This window comes from Lissotriton vulgaris, chromosome 5 (assembly GCF_964263255.1).
Source record: "Lissotriton vulgaris chromosome 5, aLisVul1.2, whole genome shotgun sequence".
Taxonomy (NCBI): Eukaryota; Metazoa; Chordata; class Amphibia; order Caudata; family Salamandridae; genus Lissotriton; species Lissotriton vulgaris.
In genome coordinates, this window is record NC_141693.1 from 568,723,808 (window position 1) to 568,744,966 (window position 21,159).

The window sequence follows — 21,159 nt, forward strand, 5'->3', positions numbered from 1 at the left end:
GCAGATACACAAATGGGAACTTTATCCCCAAGTTCTTCAACCATTTTTCCAAAGGTGGGGTCAACCAGACATAGATCTGTTCTCCACGCACGCAAATGCAAAATGCCCAACCTTTGCCGCCAGGTTTCCACACCCATTGTCCAAAGGCAATGAAATATGGATGAACTGGTCCTGCAGATTTGCGTACGCTTTTCTGCCACTCCCATGATTCCCCTAGTAGTACTCGAGCTCGGACAACAGTCTCTCAAAATGACCTTGGTGGTTCCCACTGGGCACGCCAACCTTGGTTCACAGCACTGCTGAAACTCTAAATAGCTCCACATCAAAAGGTACGCCTCTCCCCAACATTGCTTACGCAGAACCATGGAGAGATAAGGCACCCCGATCCAGGTCAACTGAATCTAGCGATCTGGCTCTTGAAGTCCTAGAGTACGGTTATCTTAACCTTCCTCCAGACTGTATGAACATCATTAAAGAAGCCAGACGACCTACTACTAGAGCTTGCTATGCAGCAAAATGGAAAAGATTTGTCATCCACTGCAATAGCAATAACATTGATCCGCTGGATGCTTCAATCCAGGACATCATGTGCTATTTACTACACTTAAAAAGATGTAATCTAGCATATTAATTCATACAATTACATCTAGCGGCACCTGCTGCTTATTTACAACACAGACAGCACTTGTCATTATTTAGAGTGCCTGCAATTAAAGCCTTTATTGGAGGGGCCTTAAAAGAATAATTCCTCCCAGACTGCCACCCTCTCTGGTGTGGAATTTAAACATCAGTTCCTCACATGGAAATTAGCTTTCCTTGTCCCAATTACCTCTCTCAGAAGGGTAAGTGAGATCCAGGCTTTAACCATACAAGAACCATTCGTACAAATACATCGTAACAAAGTGGTTCTCAGAACAAATCCAAAATACTTTCCCAAAGTAATCTCTGCTGGTCATCTTAAACAATCAGTTGAGTTACTAGTGTTTTTCCAAAATCCAGACTCTGTTGCAGAAAGAGCTCTTCACACACTTGATGTCAAAAGAACCCTACTTTATTACATTGACAGGACTAAGCCCTTTCGAAAGACAAAACCGTTTGTAGACTTCTCCCCACCTCATAAGGGTAGCCCCATCCCCAAAGCTCTGATCACTAGGTGGATAGTAAAATGTATTCAAACATGCTGCCAAAAATCTAAACGCACATTAACAATTCCCCCTAAGGTGCATTCAACACGCTAACTAGGGGCTTCCATGGCATTCTTAGGAAACTTTCCCAAAGATGACATATGTAAGGCAGCAACATAGTCTACACCACACACCTTCACCAAACACTATTGTGTTGACGTGCAGGCTAAGCAACAAGCTTCAGTAGGCAAGGCTGTTCTTAAAACACTTTTTCAAACTACTGCAACAGATACCGGTGACCACCGCTAGGGGAGACACTGCTGTACAGTCTATGCATAGTGTACAATCTGCAGCTCATATGCCTCAAATGGAAAATGCTACTTACCAGTATGCATCTGTTCTTGGCATGTAGAGCTGTCTAGTTGTACACTCCTCCTGCCTCCCCAGAACCTGTATCTGTTCCAGTATTATCTTAATTAGATACATTCACATGGACATCTTATTTTTTACTGACTTCGTCATTTCCCATCATGGCGGAAAAAAATCTGAGGATTGAATCGATTCCCATGTGCACTATCGTCCAAGGGAGGAGTCCCTTATGTCGTGACTACAAAAGACTCTTCCAAGACAGAAACAAAGTGCAAGCATCCGAGCCCAACACCAAATGTCGAGCTATGCATAGTGTACAACTCTGAAGCTCTACATGCCAAGAACAGATGCATACTGGTAAGTAGCATTTTCCTTTTATGCCAATCTGTGGCTTTTGTCTAATTTCCACTCTAACAAGCAATGTAATTTAGTGTGGATTTTTGTTTGTTTTTGGTACGGTCTTCAGGTCAATTATCTGTCTTACACTAATTGCAATTTGTTGATCGAAAAACAGTGTGTAGTTAGGTGGTTGTTTACTAAAACTTTCATCTACAAAACTATAACCTGTCATCGTTATAGTCAATTTATAATGAATGGAAATTTCTTTGAAAAAGGGCAAGATCAAATTGCCACTAAGCTGAAGGTTATTGATTACCATATTCTCTAAATAAAACTGCATACCTACAAAATAGTTACATGAATGATAAAAGATAAGGAGTAGTTTCTGTCCTGTAACTCCAGTTCTGTAGGAGGGGTATCTCTGTTATAGTCATAATCTAGTGAATAGTCCCGCCCATGTGCGTGGACCCCGGCAATCAAAAATAATCTCTTAAGTTGTCAAAATAATGCAGAAACTGCAAAGACACTTAAGAGAGAATTTAAAGACAAATAATGCAGCCTATATCCACAGGCTACACTGTCCAGTACTTCAACTAGAAATTCCACCAAAAAAACACCACACATAAAACAGCCTGCAGTTTCTACCATAGAGAAACTTGCCTCCCCCAGTCAAAGACTCTGGAATGATAGAGAGGAAGGTAGGGACAGACAAGCCCCATAGGCTGCCATTATGTGGCTTAAATAGGATACTGTGCCTTTAAGAGAACTTTCCAGAACTTCTCCCAGTATCCCAGAATGCATAGCAGGTCCCTCTACTTTCAGTTCTTTTTGAAGGTGAAGCACGCCAGACCTGTCGCATTCTTGTATGATGAAAAAATCTCCACCGGGGAGGAGGGCGGGCGCTTATGACTAGAACAGAGATACCCCTACTACAGAACTGGAGTTACAGGACAGAAACTACTCCTTCTGTAGTAGGGGATCTCTGTGTATAGTCATAATCTAGTGAATAGAATGGCAAGCCCATCCCCACACCAAAGCGGCGGTGGAGAATAAATACATAACGCCACTACTGTGCGAACAAATTCCGCAGCGAAGCCTGGCCAACCTGAGCGTCTGCCCTGGCGTCAGTGTCCAGGCAGTAATGCTTAGCAAAGGTATGAACCGACTTCCAAGTGGCTGCCTTGCAGATTTCAGCAATCGGCACGTTACGGAGCAGAGCCGTCGTGGCAGCTTTGCCCCTGGTGGAATGAGCCTTAGGCTTACCTCCTAAGGTCTTATTAGCCTTCTGATAAAACAATTGTATGCAGGACACAATCCACCTAGAGATGGACTGCTTGGAGGTCGCAAGACCCGTCCTGACTGATCCATAATTGACAAACAACTGGTCAGACCTACGAATATCTTTGGTTTTATCCAGATAAAATTTCAACACCCTCCTCACATCCAGGGAATGGAGAGACCTCTCCGCTGGGGATGAAGGGTTCTGAAAAAACGTAGGCAAAGTTATAGTCTGGTTGACATGAAAATCAGAAATAACCTTGGGAAGAAATTTAGGGTGAGTACGCATAACAACCTTAGCAGCATGAAATACAGTATAAGGTTCATTACAACATAACGCCTGAATTTCACTCACCCTGCGGGCCGATGTAATGGCCACGAGGAACGCCGCCTTCCAGGACAGGTGCTGCAACAAAGCCTTATGAATAGGTTCAAAAGGCTCCTTCATCAATCTGGACAGCACCACATTCAATTCCCATGAAGGCGAGGGAAGCCTGACAGGAGGGAATACTTTCTTCAAACCTTCCAGAAAATCTTTGATCACAGGGATCTGGAAAAAGGAAGTCTGTGAAGGGCATTTCCTGTAGGCAGTCAATGCAGCAAGATGTACCTTAATGGAATGGACATTAAGGCCAGACTGCGCCAAATGTAAAAGGTAAGGAAGGATGACATCTTCCTTGCAGGTCGTAGGATCATGGTTCTTAGACTGGCACCAGATACAAAACCTCTTCCACTTGTAAGCATATGAAGTCCGAGTGGAAGGTCTCTTAGACTCCTTCAGTATGTCCATGCAATCATCGGGCAGATTCAGATGGCCATATTGCACTATCTCAGGAGCCATGCCGCCAAACTCAAAGACGAGAGGTTGGGGTGTAACATCCGTCCCCCGAACTTCGTGAGAAGGTCCGGCCTGCACGGCAACCGAATGTGAGGAAGGAGAGACCGGTGAAGTAGGTCCGTGAACCACCACTGCCTGGGCCACTCCGGGGCGATGAGTATCATCCGAGCTCTGGACCGGGCCAGCTTGATGAGCACCGCCGGAATCAGGGGAATGGGAGGAAAGGCGTACAGAAAGCTGTTCGTCCAGTTGATCCATAACGCATTCCCCAGAGTCCCTTGTTGGAAGTATCTGGAGGCGAAGTCTCTGCACTTGCTGTTTTCGGCGGTGGCGAACAAATCTACGTCTGGAGTTCCCCACCTTGCGAAGACTTCTCCTAGTACTTCGTCGTTTATGACCCATTCGTGGTTTTCCTGGAGCTGTCTGCTCAGTGCGTCTGCCTGAACATTCTGCACACCTGGTAGATGGGTGGCCGTTATCGTCAGTCCTCTGGCCAGGAGCCAGTGCCGGATCGTCTGCGCCTCCTGCGACAGAGTGCGCGATCTCGAGCCCCCCTGCTTGTTGAGGTAATACATCGTGGTGGTATTGTCAGTCTGTACAAGCAGAGAGTTGGTCTGGAAGGACGGAAGAAAGGCCTTCAGTGCCAAGTGAACAGCCCTGAGTTCCAGGAAATTGATGTGATACGTGGCCTCCATCGGTGACCACGTGCCTTGAATCTGTAGAGTCCCGGAGTGCGCTCCCCATCCCAGAAGAGACGCATCCGTCACGACAGTCTGCGCGGGAATGTCCTTGTGAAAGGGAACCCCTCTGAGGAGATTCTCCGCCGAACACCACCACTTCAGAGACTGAAGAGCATGCAGTGACAGGCGAATCTTGTCGTCCCAAGATCCTTTCCTCTGATCCCACTGGTCCTCCAAGCACTCCTGCAGCGGTCTCATGTGCAGCCGTGCGTGTGGCGTCAGGAAGATACAAGAGGCCATCGATCCCAGTAGAGAAGACACCGTCCTCACTGTTGTAGATGGAGTCGTCATAAGAGCCTGAGCCTTCCGAAGGAGTGATAATCGTCGCTCTTCCGAAGGAGACACGCTTGCTGACAGCGTATTGATGGAGGCTCCCAAGTACTGTATGCATTGGACCGGAGTCGGGACAGACTTGGCCATGTTGATGTGCAGCCCCAGCTTGTTCAAGAGAACGCACGTCTTCTGGAAGTGTGCTCGCGCTTCCGAGAAGGAGGATGCCTTGATCAACCAATCGTCCAAGTACGGGTAGACTAACACCTTGTTCTTCCTCAGGTGTGCCGCTACCACTGCCATGCACTTCGAGAACGTCCTCGGTGCAGACTTCAGTCCGAACGGGAGTACTGTGTATTGATAGTGATTGGTGCCGACTTGGAACCGCAGGAACTTCCTGTGTTTGTGTGCAATGGGCACATGGAAGTAAGCCTCCTGTAGGTCTATGGCGCATAGCCAGTCTCCCTGTTGCAACTGAGGGTAAATCTGATGCAACGACAGCATGCAAAACTTTTCTCTGCGAATCCATTTGTTTGCCTGTCGCAAATCCAGAATGGGCCTGAACTCGTTCTTGTCCTTCTTGCGAACCAGAAAGAACCGGGAGTACAGACCTCTTCCTCTCTGAGACAGAGGTACGTCCTCTATCGCCCTTTTCCTCAACAGGATATCCGCTTCCGCCTGAAGCTCGCACAGCTGAAACCGCGAGCTGACCGGGGGAATAGCTGGAGGAGGGCTGGTGAACCGAAGACTGTATCCATTGCAAACAATATTCAGCACCCACTTGTCCTGAGTAATTTTTCTCCACTCTGCCAGAAAAAATTGAATGCTTCCCCCTACCGGAGTGGGTAACAGATCCGGGGGAAGTAGGTTCCTAGGGCCTAGACCCAGACTGGCCCTTGGGCGCCGGAGCCGACTGCTGGCCTCCCCTGCCCTTCTGGCGCTTCTGGAACGGCTTACGGAACTGGTGTTGCTGTTGCGATTGTCCCGAAGCCTGTCCCCGTCCACGGCCTTGTCCGCCGAACCGCCGTTGGAAAGGGCGGTACTGGTTCTTGGTCTCTTTGGGCTTTTCCAGGCCCACAGCCGTCAGCGTCTCGGCCTCCGCCTTCATGCGGGCCATTTCATCGTCCGCATGCTTCCCGAAGAGGGTCTCACCGGAGAACGGCAGATTGGCCACCCTCTGCTGTGCGTCCGGTTTCAGGGACGTAAGCCAGAGCCATGCGTGGCGCCGTTGGTTGACTCCGTGGCAAAATCCGTGCGCCGCCAACAGGGAAGAGTCCGCTGCCGCGCTGATTATCTGTTTGGCCACCAGCATCCCCTCACTTAGCACTTCCATGAAGTCTTCACGCTGCTCCCGAGGTAGATGCTCCACAAAGCGCTCGAGGGAGTCCCAAAGGGCGTGGTCGTATCGGCCCAACAGAGCCCTGGCACTCGCCGCTTTCATGGAGGTAGCGGAAGTTCCACAGACTTTTCTCCCCGCCGAATCAATCCACCTTGACTCCTTATCCGGGGGAACCGTGGAGGAAGGAGTGGTGGCATGCTGCTTGCGAGCCGCCGTGACGATGACAGTCAGGCGGAGGCTCCGCTCTCAAAAAGGCCGGATCCGAGTCGGGAGCCCGGTACTTCTTTAGTAATCTTGATGGAGCCGCCTTCGTCACCGCAGGGGTGAGAAACAGAGCCATAGCCGGTTCTTCCAGGCCCGGCACCAGAGGCAGGAGAGGACGAGACAGGTGCTTTTGATGTAGAGTCTCGAAAATGACCGTCTTCGGAGTGGGCACCGTCAGAGATATGCCCAACTTCGCAGCGCCTCTCAACAGGACGTCCTGAAACGCCACCAGGTCATCTATCGGGGACACTCTCGTGTCCGGTGACCCCGATAGGGTAGGGGAATAATCCCTGGTCCCAGAGGACCTCGTATGTGAGCGAGATTCGCGCCTCCTACGGCGGTGTCTTGATCTCGTGGATGATCTGCCTCGCGATCTCTCCTTCCTCCTGGAGCGAGAGCGAGACCTGCCTGCCCGTGGGCGCTCCTTCGGTTTACGTGGAGGGGTCTTCCTTGGTTCCTCACGGGGTTTCGTCGGTTCCTCCCCAGGTTTCGGTTTTGGAGTCCCCTTAGGAGGAACAGGCAGGGACCGCCGGGAAGTGGACCTCGGCGGAGGAACCTTCGGCTGCGGGGTGGGCCCATGCGGAGGGACCGGAGGTGGAAGAGGGTCTCCTGAAGGCAGTGGCGGTTTGGGTGAAGGGTCCTCCTTAGGAACAGGAGGAGGAGGCGGAGTCCTGGGCCGAGATGGCGTGTAGACTTCCGAGTACACCGAGCCCGGTGACCCTTTAGGCGAAGGATGCGGAGAGCCAGTCCCATCAGCGGGCGACCGCTTCCTCTTGCGCCCTCCACTGGAAGCAGCGTGACTTCTGGGACTAGAATCCCTCCTGCGCCGTTTAGGAGAGGGTGACCGACTCCTAGACGCTGACCGCTGTCTGCTGGACGCAGAGCGACGCTTCTCTGGCGTAGAACGACGCCTCCTGGGCTCCGGCGTCGATCGCCGCCTCCTCGACGTCGACCCTCTGCTCCTCGACGTCGACCTCCTCTTCCGCGACGTCGCACGGTGCCGTCTCGACGTCGAGCGTTCCTTCGACGACGAACGTCGTTGTAGTCTTGATGTTCTCGACGTCGAGGAGCCCCTCGACGTCGAGCGGCGGTGTCGCCTCGACGGCGAGCGCCGATGCACGTCACTCCGCCTTCGGCGTCGATAAAAAGATCTCGACATCGACGAAGACGATGACGTCGACGGTGGCTTCTCCTTCGACGTAGAGCCGTCACGCCGTCTCGACCCGGAGCCCCGGGGAGAAGGGAAGCACGCCGCCGTCATCCCTCTTGTCGTCGTCGATGCAATCGACGTCGACGGAGAATGGGACCGTTTGCTGGACTTCCTGCCCCCGGGGAGCCCCCCAGGGGCCTCAGCAGAGGCAGAGGGAACCTTCCCAGCCTGCCCAGACCCACCTGCAGCCCGCAGACGCCTATCCTCCAGGCCAGCCAGCCTGATCTTCAATCTGTCCCTCAGAGTCTGAGCAGAAAGCTGCTGGCAGATGACGCAATCCTCCCGGACATGATCTTCTGGAAGGCACACGATGCAGACATCATGGGGGTCACTCTTGGCCTTCTTCCTCTCACATGCTGGGCACTTAACAAAAAGGCCAGGCATTTTAGAGCCCTAAAACGCCAAAAACAGCACAAAACGGGAGAAGAGAACACCAACAAGTAAAACTGCAACACTTTTAAAAGTCAAAAGTGTCAAAAAATTCCAATAAACCCTTGAAAAAGGGAGAGCTCAATGCCAGGGTCCTCTAAGCAGGAGCCGGAAAAAAGAACTTAAAGTAGAGGGACCTGCTATGCATTCTGGGATACTGGGAGAAGTTCTGGAAAGTTCTCTTAAAGGCACAGTATCCTATTTAAGCCACATAATGGCAGCCTATGGGGCTTGTCTGTCCCTACCTTCCTCTCTATCATTCCAGAGTCTTTGACTGGGGGAGGCAAGTTTCTCTATGGTAGAAACTGCAGGCTGTTTTATGTGTGGTGTTTTTTTGGTGGAATTTCTAGTTGAAGTACTGGACAGTGTAGCCTGTGGATATAGGCTGCATTATTTGTCTTTAAATTCTCTAAGTGTCTTTGCAGTTTCTGCATTATTTTGACAACTTAAGAGATTATTTTTGATTGCCGGGGTCCACGCACATGGGCGGGACTATTCACTAGATTATGACTATACACAGAGATCCCCTACTACAGAACATATATACTTTGATTTCAGTGCAATTACCAAATTTTGAAGGGCGAGAAGTCTCTCATTTACGCTATTTATACTACTACTTCTATATATCTAGTTTCCTGTTCTACCTCGAACGCTTTGGCACAATGTACGCAAAATTTAAATTCTGGATATAACCCATAAAATGAAAAACAAATGAGGCGACATTTACTATTCAGAGATACAAATGGTTTCTGGATCCATAATATTCTATTAGCAAATGTTAGCATACCACACACTCTGTTCCTTATTCAAGTCAGCCAGTAGCATTATGCTAATAATTTGGGCAAGAGCCTGAAGAATAATATGCTTTTTCTCCCCCCTCTACAGAGCATTGCAGCATTGTGAACAGTTTGTCCAGCGATATAACCGAGCTGAAGATAGTATTTGCTGTGTAGACACCAAATCTCTGCCTCAGTTTTCTGTAACTAACCATGTGGGCAAGGCTGTGGAAGACTGCATGAGGGCGATTATTGGAGTTTTGCTTAATTTAACTAATGATAATGGTAAGTCTTGTTTTTTATCTACTCTTGGTTTGAGAAAATGGTGTAATGAAATTATTTTAACCTTTTTAATATGTCACATAGTTATGAAATGTTGCTATATTTCCAGAAACCGGTAACGCCTCTGCTCACATTGATACTAGTTGGCCATGCTGCATGTTTTCAGGAAATGTTATGTGAAAGTTGTGCATTATTTCACTTCATTGCTGAATTTGTTGTCATTCTTCTATCAAGTTGTTGTGGTAGACGTTCAGCAGGATACGTACCTCACTCAGATATTTGCACACAGATATAAGAAGCATTGTTGAAGTGGTCTTTTTCTATTTTGTTGCATCCAAAGTAACTTATGTCCTTTGCAGTGTGGCCTTCTAAAGACAGAACTTCTTGTGCAGCCTTTTTGTTCGATATAACAGTAGAAAGAAATGGCAAAAAGAGCACTTTCTTGTTAATATATTATAGTTTTGTGCCTCGTATTCCTAATGCTGCTCTTAAGATAATAAATGAGTATTCCACCCTCAACTGCACTGCCTACATTTATAGGCCACTTGTAGACTGTACAACATAAAGGCTTGATTTCTCATATCCGTTTGCAATAGTTTCCTCCTTCGGTCTTACTTTCATCACAGACCTGGTCAGTCATTCAACCCACATCTGTCCATTGTTGAGTAAGGTAATTATGTAGCAGCATGTTTCAGGAGCTCTTCCCTTTGTCTCCGAATGGATTAGTTGCATTGTCTGACTTGTTTTGTTTGTTTTTTAAATTCCTGTTGCACTCCTTCCAGAGCATAACATTCTTGAGGCACTGTATTACTTATTTGTAGCTTCATATAACAATAATACTCAATTTAATTTTCAAAGGAATGTATCTCACTACCTCGCAGCTGAATGTGTAGAGGCACCCTGTTGTACATAATCCCAGGTAAGCAAGCTTGTCAGATCGTGTTGCATCCCAGCTTGAGATGGTGTCAAGAGAGGAGGGCTGCAAAACAGCTTTGTATAAGGAAGCGACACTTTGAAGTATAGGGAATTTATGGTGGGTCGAACCAGGCAGATGTAGTATAAGCAGGAATTGGAAATGGCTTTCCCCATCAACAAATATTTGAAAGCCAGTTTGAGTGCATATGCATTCCTTCCAGGAAAGATCTATCAAACAAAGGTTTACCTTTCAAAATAAAACTATGCATTTGACTGCTGCTTTTAAGGTGTATTGTGATATGTATCGATAATTATAGGAGAAGAAAATCAGGCATTATACAATGGGATCGGCTGATATTTTTCTCTATTATAAGTGTGTATTTTAAAGCTGATGGAGACTTCAGGCATAGATTTTTTACCTTAGAGCTCTTCCCAGTAATGAGACTGGATCTGGAAAATTTAGGTGAGCGCAGTACCCCTGTGCACTGATAGGTGGCTTCAATCGACTCTGTGTGGTGTCGTACGCGCCGGAAGTGATGTTTGCAGTGCCTATATAAATGCCACCCCAGCATGCTGATGTCATTCTTTTGTTTCTATGCCACTCACCGCAGTTCTGGAGAGAGCCACCATTTAGTCATTTTTTGACTAAAATGTTTTGACTTTTGTTGAAATATTTTTTAGATCTTTTCTTGGAGTCGCATCGATGTTATCCCGGAAGGCTGGCTTCAAGACCTGTTGAACCTGTAACTGACGGATGTCAGTGACTGACCTGCATCTTTTATGCTCTTAGTGCCTTAAGCACTACCATGATCAGCAGGCCTGCTCAGATTGTTGCGCCATGAACCCGTAGGCCTTGATGGAGCGATCTGTCAAGCTCCTGACGGTTTGACGTGCAACATCTGAAAGAGACACGTTAGTGATAGATTCCTTACCTTAGAATATTCCCAGGCGTCAGACTGGATCCGGAAAATTTTGCGTAGCAATACCCCTGCGCGCCGGCAGGCGTCGTCCGTGGCTCCGCGTCCGTCGTCCGCGTCGTTAGCGCCGGAATTACGTCGTCGGAGTACTTAGACGCCGCCCATGCGCGCTGACGTCAGTGCTTCTTTTTCCGCGCCAGCTAGCGCAGATCTGGAGAAGCTCCACCCCTTAGTCTTTTTTGACTAAACTTTTTGACCGTTTTGATCATCTCTCTACTCGAGTCTTCGACTCCAACGGTGCCGGTAGGGATGCCCGGGTTCAAACCCTGTTCCAGGTGCGACCGACTGATGTTGGTTACCGACCCCCATCGCCGGTGCCTCAAGTGTTTAGGCCTCGACCACGACGACCGCACCTGCTCCCACTGCTGGCCCCTGACCTCTAAGGCTAGGCGAGAGCAGTCTCGAAAGCGACTCTAGCTCCGGCAGTCGTCCCGCGGCGCACCCGGTTCTGGTCCTGGTCCCATGGGAGGTCGAGGGACAGGTCGCGGGGTCGGAGCCCTCGCAGCTCTGGGAGTGGTCATCGGTCGTCAGGATCCAAGTCCTCAGGTAAGAGGCATAAGAGGTCGGAGAGACATCGTTCCTCCGACCCACCCCAACGCTCGCACGATGCGGCTGGGGGTTCGGGTGACACCACCCACGCGGCTCCGCCGGAGTCGCAGTCGTCTCCGCCTGCCCCACACCATAGGGTCCCTGGGCAAGACGCGACGCCTGAGGCGATCGAGCGGTACCTCATGGCCTTGAGGTCCCTCCCTCCTCAGCCGGGTTCCGTGGCGTCTCCGGGCCCAACGGCCCCGGCTGGAGGGCCTAGCGGGTCGGGTGCTTCGGCTCCGACGCCATCGGGTGCTTCGGCCCCGGCGCCGCCGGCGAATTTATTCCCGGCGCCGCAGGCAACTTTATTCCCGGCGCCGCAGGCCCTCTCTGGATCTGCTTCCGGTCGACCTCACAACATCGCTGACGCCAGCCCTAGGGGTAACGCCCCCGGCGCCTGCTATGGGCGATGTCCCCGATCCTACCCCCGGTCCGGTTCTGGCGCCGGAGCGGCGCCGATGGGCACCGCTACAGACTGCTTTTGGAGATTTCTATTTCCATGAACAGGACCCATCTGTTGAACCTATACTACAGGAGATGGGTAACAAGGGTGATTGGGAGGGGTATGAGGACCCTCTGGCACGGGAGTGCCAGTCACCACAGGACTGGACATATGAGCTTGGGGAGGCCAGTGGCATTGACACTTCGCCAGACACTGGATTTGTCTCCCCTCCGCTACGGAGGAGGGGGCTGCTTATAGTGTAGTGTTGACACGGGCAGCCAAGGCCTTAAACCTTGAGCTCCCTGTCGTGGCCGTGAGGACTAACCTCCTCACAGAGGTCCTTAAACCGCAGGCAAGCTCCAGTGAGCCTCTGCTGCCGTTTAATGAGGCCTTGCGTGGCGTTCTTGTGGGCACCTGGTCCAAGTCCGCCACAGGTCTGCCTGTGGATAGGAACGTGGCCAGATACTACCGCCCGGCCCCGGGCGACCCTTGCTTTTTGTCCACCCACCCCACCCCAGTGAGCCTGGTAATCCAGGCCTCCACTTCCCAGACCTCATACCCGACGGCTCAGCCCAATCTGGAATCCAAGAGGTATGAGCAGTTCGGGAAGAAGGTGTTCTCGTCCCTCAGTTTGGGACTGCGGTCTGTTAATACCACATGCCTCTTGTACCGCTATACCCACACCCTGTGGGACGCGGTTGCGGACGTGCTGCCACAATGTCCGGAGGAGGTCCGGGCAAAACTCACCCTAACCCTTGCGGAGGGTCGAGATGCAACGCTGTATTCCATCCGGTGTGGGCTGGATACCACGTACTCACTGGGCAGGGCTTTGGCAACGACAGTGGCGGTTCGACGCCACGCCTGATTGAGGTCCGCCAACTTTTCCGCCGTTGTCCAGGCCACTCTTCTGGACATGCCGTTTGATGGCAGTCGCCTCTTTGGCAACAAGGCAGACCATGCGCTTGAGCGATTTAAGGACTCCAGGGCTACGGCCAAGTCCTTGGGCCTCTCGGCCCCTCGCCAGCAAACTAGTGCCTTTCGCTCCTTTTGTGGCCAAGGTAGGGGCTCCCCCACACGTGCTGCCAGCCACGCACCCCAGAATGTCCAACAGCGCGGTGGCGGCCGTGGAAACCGCCGTGGCGGCATTCGATGACAACGGCGCGGCCAGTCCACACCTTCCCCCGCAGGACCTGCCTCAAAACCCTCCTAGTCCCTGCTTTCAGGCCCATGTGACGCCAGTGAAGGCAGGGTTCACCATCACCTCTTCCACTGGCGCACCGTCACGTCGGACAGGTGGGTGCTGCAAATCGTCCAAAGGGGCTACTCCCTCCCCTTCGAGGCGACCCCTCCAGCCATGCTACTGCAATTCCACTGCGTGTCAGGGGATCACTTGTAACTTCTGCAAGAGGAAGTCACGGCCCTCTTGGCCAAAGCGGCCATTGAGCGCATTCCAGGGCCAGAAGTAGGTTGTGGTTGTTACTCCCACTACTTTCTGGTACCCAAGAAGGAAAAAAGGGGGCCTGCGCCCTATCTTGGATCTGCGGAACGTCACCGGCTTCCTCCGGAAGGAGAAGTTCAAGATGCTGACTCTGGCTCAGGTCTTAGCTGCTCTGGACCCAGGAGACTGGATGGTAGCGTTGGACTTGCAGGACACCTATTTTCACATCCCCGTCCTGCCGGCCCACCGGCGTTACCTCGGGTTCACGGTAGGCCACGAGCACTTTCAATTTACTGTGCTCCCCTTCGGCCCACGGGTGTTCACCAAAGTGATGGCGGTGGTCGCAGCCCATCTGCGCAGGTTAGGGGTTTCAGTCTTCCCCTACCTCGACGACTGGTTGTTTAAGGCGGGCTCTCCCCAGACAATCGTCAGCCACCTCCAGACTACGGCCGATCTCCTGCATCTGCAAGGGTTTTCCATCAACGTGCCGAAGTCCCACCTGTGCCCCTCTCAGAAGCTCCTTTTCATCGGAGCGGTTCTGGACTCGGCGCAGTTTGTGGTTTATCCACCCAAACAGCGGTGTCGGGATTTTCAGGCTCTGATTCCGATCTTTCAGCCTTTATCCCGGGTCTCGGTCAGGTTGACGCTGCGGCTTCTGGGGCTGATGGCCTCCTGCATCCTTCTGGTGCATCACGCCCGGTGGCGGATGCGGGCTCTGCAGTGGGAGCTGAAGTTTCAGTGGGCCCAGCATCAGGGCAACTTGTCCGGCCATGTATTGATCTCGGAGGGCACCGCAAAACAGCTGCAGTGGTGGCTCACGGACAGCGATTGGGTCAGTGGCAGATCCCTCTCCCTACCCCACCAGGAGCACGTAGTTGTGACAGATGCGTCCCTCCTGGGATGGGGGGCCACATGGGAGAGGCGGAGATCAGAGGTCTCTGGTCTCCGGCGGAGTCCCAGTTCCACATCAACCTTCTAGAGCTGCGGGCGATCCGACTTGCACTGAAGGCATTCCTCCCCTCTATCCGGGGGAGTGTAGTGCAGGTGTTCACGGACAACACCACCGCCATGTGGTACTGCAACAAACAGGGCGGGGGGGGTGTTCGTGGACCCTATGCCAGGAGGCTCTGCGCCTCAGGCAATGGCTGGAACATCAGGGCATGACCCTGGTGGTTCAACACCTGGCAGGTTCCCTGAACGCCAGGGGGGACAAACCCAGCCGTCGGTGCATGATGGATCACGAATGGCGTCTGAACTCTGACGTGGCGCAAGGACTCTTTCAGCAGTGGGGAGAGCCTTGGTTAGATCTATTCGCCACAGAAGAGACCGCGCAATGTCCTCAGTTCTGCGCGTTGGAGTTTCCAAGTCAGCACTCTCTGAGACGCTTTTCGTCGCGAGTGGAGTTGCGGTCTATTGTACGCCTTTCTGCCTATACCACTTCTGCCCAGAGTGCTGAAGATAAGGCGCGACCAGGCCCAGGTTATCCTTGTGGCTCCGGACTGGGCACGAAGACTCTGGTATCCCGAGCTACTCAGCATGTCAGTCGACCCCCCGATTCGTCTGCCTCTTCGGGAGGACCTTCTGTCGCAGCAGCAGGGGACGGTCCTCCACCCGAACCTGTCCAGTCTCCACCTACAAGCTTGGAGATTGAGCGGCGACAGTTGAGGCCATTTGACTTGCTTCCCAAAGTCTGTAATGTCATTCTGGCAGCCATGCGTCCCTCCACCAAGTCAGTATACGACGGCAGGTGGAACAGATTTGTGGCATGGTGCACAGCAAAGGCTGTGGATCCACTCTTTGCACCCCTTTCTGAGGTTCTCTTCCTTCTTTCTCTTGCCCAGCAGGGCTCTGCTCTGGGCACTATCAAGGGCTACCTTTCTGCCCTTTCCGCCTTCTTGAGGCTTCCTGATCAGCCTTCTTTGTTCAAGTCCACGATTGTAAATATGTTTTTGAAGGGCATCACACACATGTTCCCTCCTGTTCCTTTCGTGATACTTACCTACCTAATGTGTGCTCCCATTGAGCCGCTCCATAACTGTCCTCTCCGTCTTCTTACCTTGAAGACTGCTTTCCTGGTTGCCATCACCTCTGCCAGGAGATTGAGTGAGCTCCAGGCTCTTTCTTCTACACCTCCTTTCCTCTCTGGTAATCCGGACAAGGTTGTGTTACGGGCGAGACCTTTGTTCTTGCCCAAGATTGTCACGGCCTTCCACATCGGGCAGTCCATTACCTTGCCCACCTTCTTTCCGCCTCCGCATCCCTCGAAGACGAAGAGAGGCTCCACCGTCTGGACCCAAAACGTGCGCTCTCTTACTATCTGTATCGCACACGCCAGTTCCGGGTGGATGACCAACTTTGTTGCTTACGTGGGAGCTAAGAAGGGAAAGGCAGTGCACAAGCAAACCATCTCGCGGTGGATCATCTTGTGTATCCAGGCGTGTTACTCCTTGGCAAAGAAGGAACCCCCTGTGGGGCTACCTGGGCCACTGCGACTACCACTGCCCTGGGCCGAGGAGTGCCCTTGCAGGATATTTGCCAGGCAGCTACGTGGGCCTCGCTGCACACGTTTGCATAACATTATTGCCTGGACAGCCAAGTCCAGAGGGATGGCTTCTTTGGCCGTTCTGTCCTCCAGGACTGTCTGGTGTGATTATTGGTTCGCAGACCAACCACCGGGGTTGGAATTGCTGGGGTATCTATTCTAAGGTAAGGAATCTATCACTAACGTGTCTCTTTCAGATGCACAAGTTACTACTTGTGTAACGATATATCTGTAAGAGACATTAGTTAGTGATAGATTCTTTACCGACCCACCCATCCTCCCTGCTCTGCGAACCGATATTTAGGGTTAAGGTCATCCCCTTTCAGGGCCCTAGTTTCATGGCACCAGTGTTGATTCTATCATGGCTCTGCGTATCTGGCGCGGAAAAGCTGTGTATCAGAACTTACGTCAGCGCGCATGGGCGGCGTCGAAGTACTCAGACGACGTCATTCCAGCACTGCCGACGACAGACGCGGCACCGCGGACGACGCCTGCTGGCGCACCTGGGTATTGCTACCCAAAATTTTCCAGATCCAGTCTGACGCCTGGGGATATTCGAAGGTAAGGAATCTATCACCAACTAATGTCTCTTACAGTTATATCGTTACACAATTAGTAACTTGTGCATTAAGTGAAAAGAACCACACAGTGTATTTATAAAAATATGTATTTATTATAAGACACTAACACATGCAGAGATCTCCTAGCCCGAGATATACACAATGCACACAATACTTTACAGTAGAAACAGGTAAGTAGTACGGAATGCACACTGTGGTCGCCAGGGGGAGACCAAATCAAGGTCAAGACTTTACCAAGAAAACTTAGAAGTGTCGGGGACTCAAGGAACCCCCCCAAGGTAAGTAACCAGGATCCCCATGGAGGCAGTGTTCAGAGTGGGAGCATGACTGCAGGACCAATGCAAGTTAATCAGTAAGTCACAGTTGCAATTGTAAAAAAGGACCCTCAAGAAACCCTATGAAAGACAGAAGGTTGAAGAGCCCACCCCACCGTGGATACCCTAGTAACCAGGATACCTACACCAAGGAAGCCTGGTGCATAGGTGTGAAACGGTGTCGGAAACCACTGTCTGAGCCAATGGAGGACCTCAGGAAGATGTCGATGTTGAGGAAGGTGAAATTGTCAGTTTGAACCCGAAGGTGGATTCTGCAAACAGAGGGACAGTCTATGCCACTTAGTAAGGACCAGGAGGCACGTAAGACGAATGCCTGCTGATGAGTGCTGCTGGGGAGATGACGGTAACCTCGGAGCTGCAGCTGTGAGGACCAGGAGATGCTGTGGAAGACCAGGAGCCGTGCACAAGCTGTCCCATGTCTGATGTCGAGAGTTGAAGGGCCGTAGTCCGTCTGGAGCACCAACAAGCCTTGGCAACAGCAAACAACGTGGAAAGCGAGGAAGGTGCAGCGTTGGGACCATCAAGGTCCAGGTAACTCACCACACACGGGATAGTCGGGGCAGGCCTCGAGTAATCAGGGGATCCCACAGGATTAAAAGATGAACCTCAAGATGTCCCACGGGCCCGAGTTACTGGAGTCGCAAGAATACATTGAGCAGCACACCAAAGATGTAGGCCCACAGTGCAAGTGATGTGGTGAGGACGAAGATCTTGGTCACTGGAGATGCTTGAAGTTGGGGCTACTTGGATCCCGAAGCTCTTGGTGTAAGGAAGCCAACAAGCCTTTGCAACTGCAAGTCGACTCGGTCCACAGGGGTTCGGTTCCCGCAGCCCAGATGAGGGATACTGGCCTCAAACTTGGTGAGAGGATAGGGTAGGCCTTGAGTGATGTGAAGAACCACCACCTGTTTGCTGAGCCTTTCGGAGACCGTGGGAGCCCAGGATCAGCAGACCGGTCAGCGTAGTTGCAGTGCCTGCATATGCAAGGAAGTGACTCTTTAACTTCAAGGGAGATTCCTTCAGGTGTCCTGGATGCCTACAGACCTTGGAACGTTTCTGTATGATGCACAGGTACGGATGTTGCAGCAGACGAGCAGGATGGCAAGAGCAAGAGCAGCAGGAGTCTTCCCAGTTGCAGCCATGAGGACCAGAGCGGTGTCCACAGTGCCCAGACTGTTGAAGAAGTGGTGTCTTGAATTGAATTTTGTCCCACGATGAATCTAGGGACCCACCCTCAGGTAAGCCCTTAAGTACCATAAAGAAAGGATTGGGATGATTTAGTGTTCCCTCCCTGGGGAGGGGTTGGAGAGTGGGGAGGATACTCCCATGTCCGTTGTCCAGTTTCGCGCCAGAGCGAGAGCCAATGGCTTCCTGAGCTGGTTTGAACTGGACTATGCAAGGAGGGCACCAAGTGTGCCATCAAGCAGACTGAGTTGCGCTGTCAAGCACTGACACCCAGCCCAAATGCACTAAACCCTGTCTGGGAGGTGGTCACACCTCCCTGTGACAGGATACCTATTCTGCCTTTTCCTGCTCGAGCTTGGCTCAGCAGCAGGAGAACAGAATCGTCTCTCTAGTCGGCCGCAGCCATGTTGTGCTGTCTAGGTCTAGAAGACTAATACTGGGACCACTAAGGACCTCCCAGAGGAGATTTACAGTGTATGTAATCATACCTTGCACACCGTTTACGGTGTGGAGGTATGATTCCAACATGTTTGATACAAAATATGATAGGGTTTGTTACAGCCAGTTTCGAGATGGTGATTGAGTTATGCTGCGGTTCCCCTCTATATGTTACATGGCTGTCTGACAACCCGGGAGAATGGACAATGTATGCTGTAGGGGTGTCTTGCTCATGCAGTGGCACCATCACACTTCACACCGAGCACCCTGCCTTCAGGTTTGAAAGGCCTGCTTTAGGGGTGACTTATAGGTTTTAAGTCCAGTAACCTTCGATATAGGAAAACCTCTATCTTTTGTAAGTAGTGCTAGCACCAGCTTACACGGGCTGCAATGGCAGGCCTGTAGTTACAAATTGAGTGGTCCCCCATGGGTGGCATAATATATGCTCCAGCCCATGGGAAATCCCTGGTGTATCTATGCCCTGGGTACCTTAGTACCATATACTAGGGACTGATAAGTGTACACCAGTGTCCAATCTGGGATGCGCCCAAGTATTTACCATACCAATTTAGGGAAGGAATCTGAGACTGGGGTCCTGATTGCCAGGATCCCAGTCAGACTAGTCAGAAACAGTATCACATCAAGCAAAAAATGGGGCTAACCATAAATGCAGATCCTACTTTCCTACTGTGTCCCTGAGCTCCGCTCAGGTAGTGTTTTTATTTTTACCCTTTTGAACTTCCAGCTCATCCCTTTGACTCATCTCTTCAACTGAGGTACAGTTCGGGAGTGTGTGCGCCTGTTTATTTTCATAAAATCCAAGTTTTAAACAGGGTTGTTTAGGCCATGCAAGATTTGTAAAAAGTCCGGACTTTATTCTTAGGACCCACATAAAGAGTGCCTTTATTGCCTGTATCCAGACCACAAGCCCAGAGAAAGCATGTACTGTTGTGCTTTCTCCACAAAAACCCTCAGACTTTGAGGGTAGGCTGTTTCTCTGGCTGCAAAGGAAGAAGGCTGCTAAGGACCTGGACTCTGAAGTTGAGGAGAAGCCCCATACCTCCTCCAAGAAAAGAAAGGAAGAAGGATCTTCACTTTTGCATAGAGATCTGAAAAAGTCTCGATTTCAGAGTAAGGAAAGACCTAAAGAAAAGAGGGCTAAAAAGACCACCCTTTGTCCTCTTCACAGCAAAGAGCTGTCACTGTACCAACATCTGCGCCTTATACTCCCTTCAGGGATTCTTCATCAAGAAAAATCTGCCCATCGACGAAGCACTCAATGACCTCTGTCTCCACAGGATCAAGTGCACCTTCTACTACTTCGATGGTCAAGACGATGGCGGCTACTGTGTTGTCAAAGACTGAAGTGGTGGTATCTCCATCGACGAGGACTTCACTGTTGATGATCCAGCTTGTTACTACACCATCAACGAGCATTATCTTTAGGCGCTGCAGTCAGTTCTACTGTCGACGATAGCGTTGGCAAGCCGGTTGACGAGGGAAAAAGTTATTGCTCTCCCAAGGGTGATTCCATTCTCTTCTGCAGGACTTCTCAAAAAGTTATCAATTGCCTTCTACTCGTCTCTTGGATTTCCAGGAATCCGAGGATAATGCTCCGTATGTCATTGCATATAGCCCCCCGCAGCTCAGTCAAGTGCCAGGACTGAAAGGAGGATGAGGCACTGGATGACCCATCTACATATCTAGTGGGTGAATATTCCTTCTCTGATGCAGGGTGTCCCAATGCTCAATGCTCAGATGCATCTCAAAAGCACTATCCATACGAAGAAGAGTAGGATGAGTGGCAATATAGTCCAGAGCCATCCGTAAACATTCCTATTTTGTTTGTTACAGACCTACGTATGATGCTCAGTGATTATTACAAATGTTTTCATGAGGCTAACTCTACTAAGCAGCCACCACCTACACAGGACGTACCTGTTGTCATTTCTGCACCGCAGACCGCGCCTACGCTATCAAAAAGCAGAAATATACCACCACCTTTGGGAATATCTGTTCAGGTACACAACCGTGACGACCAACAGCTAGAAGGGGAGCTGCGGTTGGACCCGGATGCCCATGATGAATTGGACGATTACGTGGAGCCTACTCCGCCCTCACCTACTCTGCCTACAAAGGACTCTCAACCTGCAGTTATTGGCGGTTTTCATGACCACCTAGAGTGCGTCAAAGCGCTTTGATCTCCCTATGCCTGCCAAGCAGAAAGAGTTTGTGTTATGATTTTAAGGCTTTTAACCCCTTCGCTGCGGCGGCTATTCCGCCGCAGCGCTAAAGGGGCGGGGCGGCCGCGCGGCCGCCGCATGCTGGTGACAGAACCGCTCCGTCACCAGCTACAGTTGAGCTGTGCTGGTGACGGAGCGGTTCCGTCATGACCCGCCCCGCTCTTTAGAACGCCCGCGCAGGCGCGAAATCAGCGCCGCGCAGGCGCGGCGGCCGGGC

At 51.2% G+C, this 21,159-nt stretch overlaps 1 protein-coding gene across 2 annotated transcripts in view; it reads left to right on the forward strand.

The window, feature by feature from the left end:
* The window catches only part of WAPL (WAPL cohesin release factor), a 1,140,053-nt gene that overhangs the window by 705,053 nt on the left and 413,841 nt on the right, over positions 1-21,159 (forward strand). For both annotated transcript variants that reach the window (XM_086922027.1, XM_086922028.1), the window contains exon 13: positions 9,086-9,261. In XM_086922027.1, the coding sequence (XP_086778153.1) occupies positions 9,086-9,261 (176 nt within the window). The remainder of the gene's footprint in view (positions 1-9,085; positions 9,262-21,159) is intronic.